General features: G+C 42.4%; 1 protein-coding gene across 1 annotated transcript in view; it reads right to left on the reverse strand.

Annotated features, from left to right (window-relative positions):
• The window catches only part of mlxipl (MLX interacting protein like), a 46,428-nt gene that overhangs the window by 16,365 nt on the left and 25,759 nt on the right, over positions 1-4,304 (reverse strand). Inside the window, exons 8-11 of the mRNA XM_020612411.1 lie at positions 2,288-2,439; positions 1,607-2,201; positions 1,433-1,506; positions 584-839 (exon numbers count right to left, since the gene is read on the reverse strand). Coding sequence (XP_020468067.1) covers positions 584-839; positions 1,433-1,506; positions 1,607-2,201; positions 2,288-2,439 — 1,077 coding nt within the window. The remainder of the gene's footprint in view (positions 1-583; positions 840-1,432; positions 1,507-1,606; positions 2,202-2,287; positions 2,440-4,304) is intronic.

Genomic DNA, 4,304 nt, shown 5'->3' on the forward strand with positions numbered 1-4,304 from the left:
TTGGACATTTCCAACGCAGGGTGTGTAGGAAAGCTGCCTCCATCCTCAAAGACCGCACCCACCCTCAGGACAGACTGTGCATACAGGCACCCTCCGGCCGGAGGCTCAAAAGTGTGAAATTCAAGACCTCTAGTTTAAAAAACTCTTTCTTTCCCTCTGACATCAGACTCCTAAACAGCTGACAGGAGTTTATTACCAGGAAATGCGTCATGTAATGACGTACTGACGACCTGTACTGTTTACATTCTCAGTTTGCACATGCATAATTGCACATTCACTGTTGACTACTGCACATACAGCTTCCATGTAGCATACATTCTCTTATTATATTCTTATATATTTTTATTATAGCTCTTCATTTGCTGCTTTAAAGTGCCTTACATTTTGTGTTACTTATTTATCTACTTTATATTTCATTTGTATTGTGTGGCATTCATGTGGACGACAACGTAGGAATTTCATTGTACAGGGAAACGTGTTTCCGTACTGCGCATATGACAATAAACACTTTGACTTTGACTTGACTTGACTGGAAAAAGTGAGAGGTGTTTTACTGAAGTGTTTTGAAGCAGTGAGGGCCTACCAGTTAAGGTGCTCCTGTCTGTGCTGTAGAGCTGAAGAGGAGATAGCTTCTCAGTTTTGGGAATTAGCAGGGTTGCGCTGGTGGAGCCATGCTTGGAGCCCCGGCTGAGCAGTGCAGATGTGGCAGAGCCTCTGGAGGTGCTGGTGCGGGCACTTTGGCTGTGTAGAGGTGTCAAAACAGGGATCCCTGCTGGCCAGCCAGCTTCATGCTGCAGCTGTGATGAAGCTCCTCCAACATGTGCACTGCTGCTTGACTGCTTAAACAACACACACACCCTTTCAAATGAAAAATCATTTTAGTAATAGTGTTTCACAAAAACCTTGAGAGAGTGTTCAATGAGACACTTCCACATTGATGCAGACAGCCCTGAGACAACTTCATGATTATGAACCATGCTGTATACTTCTTTCATTGGAGCCAGCTTTTTTTTTTTGATAGTTTGATAGTTTTTTCCTTCAAACATTTTTTCTCTAGACATAGAATAATTAAAACCCAATACTGTATGTAGACCCCAGATAGGTCTAAATTCCTATTAGAACAAAGTTTTCAGTAAGGAGTCACAGAACACATAACAGAAATCCAAACAAACGTTTTTAGAATTAGGGAGCCGCACCACTGTGTTAAAAGTAGAGATGGACTATAGTGCAGTGATTTTGACACACAAACGCCAGTAAAACCCGAACATGTAAGCTAAGCTAATAAGCTACTGTCTGGAGCTTCATATTAAGTGTACAGACATGAGAGCGGTACCAATTTTCTGATCAAACTCTTGGCAGACAGCAAATAATTGTTGTTGTGATGTTATACCAAGCCATTATCAGTTCTTGTGACACTGAAGGGCAGGCTCACCGAGGAGCTGGGAGATGATGACCCCTGGCCCTTGGTTGTCACTAGAGTGGTATCAAACCCTAGGGATGGCTTCCCTGAAAGCACAAAATCCATCAATCATTTGACTGAAGTCTTATTAGTCATTCTCATTGACAACTGATGCTGAAAACAGAATAAAGGAGAGAGCTGACTTACGTTCACGAGTGCTGGAAGAGAGCAGTTTAGCCAGGCAGCTAGTGGACGCTGGGGAAGCGGACACGGGGCCAACTGAAGTCACAGTGGGACCAACTGTCCTCACTCCTCCTGTCTTTTGCCTGTGCTTCCCTTTAGCCCCTGTGACAGTCACCTGTTCTGGGACTGAAAAGCAGTGGGCCATAGTGACACAGGGTAGCACTGCCTGGACAGGGTCAGATACAGTAGCCAGGTAACTGAGAGGGTGGCAGGGACTCTGGGGATAGGTGTCTGCTGTGGGGGGGTAACTGTGAGCCTGGTGCACAGACCCTTGCGCCTCCATGGAGGAGGCAGTATGAGTGATGACACTGGAGGTTGTGCTGGTTGTTGTGTAGTAACCAAACTTGTGGCATGGCAGCGGGTACAAAAAAGGCACACTTACAGATGCCGGCTGCTTGATACTGGTGGTGAACACTACAGAAACAGGTGGCTCAGGGTATGACTGATGTTCATATGGCATGGTTACTGATGTGATACTGGATGTGTGGTATTGACTGCAGTCCTGGCCTGACTGGGTACTGGACGAGGTGGGCTGAGGCAAATTGTCACATGGACTGGGCTGTAAGAGAAAGATTCAGTTGACTAGTTGCTAATGAAATATTTCTGCAGCTCACAAGCAGGAGGAGCTGTTCACAGCTGCAATACCTGAGCCAGCGGGGAGTCAATAAGAAGCTGAGGAGTTGTTACCACAGGGGAGGGGGCTGGAGCAAACGCTGTGCTGCAGGAGCTCTCAAAATAGCCACATTCAGCAAAACCAGCCTGCCCTGCAGACTGGCCCTGGTGGTTCATAAAAATACCTGAGAAAACCACACACACAATGCAAACCAAACTGTCACTCAGCATGAAACTTTGAGCATTTATACAGCTGGAAGGAGAGAAATTGTTTTGGAAAATTATTTAGTACTCTCTTATGAACATTTGAAAAAGAGGAATCATTGGAAACAGAAACCAAATGTTTTTTCTGACACTGTTCCCTCTGCCTACACCACATACTGAAACATGTGCTTCTTCCTTTCCTTTAATTAACACATTTATGTTGATATTTATCTTGGCCAAGAAGGTAATAAAAAGTAAATACCGCAGAAACAAGCCAAGACATCTGCTTTTACATATGTTGTTTTTACATTAGAGCCACAATTTTATTAGGTTTGGCTGAAATGCAGTCTAGAGTATGTTCACCTCCAGTGTCCATGATTAAAGCTTTAGTCCATACTGTAATAGTGAACATTAGATGCATACTGTACAGTGTATTTATTACAGTCATTTGTCTAAATGCTAACTTCTGCAAACATCAGAGTAATAAAGGTGGGTCAGGCAACAAAAGTGTAAAGTTGAATAGTAATACAATAAAATGCAAAATTACTGCTGATGAATATTAGATCTAGTCATAAACACAGATGTTAAAGTGGAAGTGTTGCATTGAATTGCATGCAATTGTACAGGTGTACCTAACAAAGTGGCCAATCAGTGTATTTTTTTATTTTATTTTTGTGCATAGTTTTCACTCTCTAACCACAGATACTGTAATTCTAATATGGCTCAAAATAGCCTGAAATGACTACTGTCACAAAACTTCATTTTAGAAATTCAAATTACAAAACAGAAAATAACAGCACTAAGCTAAAACATCGAACATGAAGTCACCATCCAAAACATTCTGAAATTCTCTGTGCGTGGTGGTCACTCAGTGTATTAGCTTTGTATCTGCCAAGTCACGTATTTTTGGAGCCGCACTGACAACTGACTGTGGCAAGCTGCCATCTCTGATTAAAAACTGTTTCATCACATCTAACATATCTAAATTCAAAGCAGGTTTTGACCAGTTGAGCAGACAAATATTAACTCACTTGCTTCAATAAATCAATGAGACATTGATTCCAGACTAATGGAACTCACTGCCTATCATTAACATGTAAAGAATTCAGAATCCAACAGGATAAAAGCATTACATATACGAGGCTAAAATGTTGCACAATATGAAAATACATACCAGTGTACTGTATCTGTGTTTTCTTCTCAGTATGGAGACAGACAATTATCTGCATTTTAATTTAAGCCAAGCACTGAGGAAAATTTTGCATAAATTGAAGTCATGGTGGCATGGCTCTGAGAGACAGTAGCTGGCTGGACCTTGTGACCAAAAGAAAGGCAGACAGCTGATCCCTCTGTCTCTCTGGACACTGCCAATGCCAGCCATAGCAGTGTGCAGCAGGTTGTTTGTAGGTTACAAAGGCTGACTTGTAAACAAAGGGTTGCTGGATTGCTTCACTGAAAGTAACACAAAGGAAAAACAACCACAGCCACTGTGCCTCTGAGCAAGGAACTCAACTCCTGCTGTATGAAGCTCTTCTGCTGTCTTGTGTCTTGCTGTGGGCTGGCTGGTCAAGAAGCAAGCAGCCCTGGGTGAAAAACGTTCTCTGCTTCTCACACTTTCAGGAATGTATCAACAAGTACTACTCCGCACTTTATCACTGGTTCACTGAGCCAACATACAGTATGTATGTATATATACTGCTAAAAAAAATAAAGGGAACACAACATAGTTGAATGTCTTATTTTTGTGTTCCCTTTATTTTTTTTGAGCAGTGTGTGTATACAGTGCCTTGCGAAAGTATTCGGCCCCCTTGAACTTTGCGACCTTTTGCCACATTTCAGGCTTCAA

Source organism: Monopterus albus, unplaced genomic scaffold (assembly GCF_001952655.1).
Source record: "Monopterus albus unplaced genomic scaffold, M_albus_1.0 scaffold124.1, whole genome shotgun sequence".
NCBI lineage: Eukaryota > Metazoa > Chordata > Actinopteri > Synbranchiformes > Synbranchidae > Monopterus > Monopterus albus.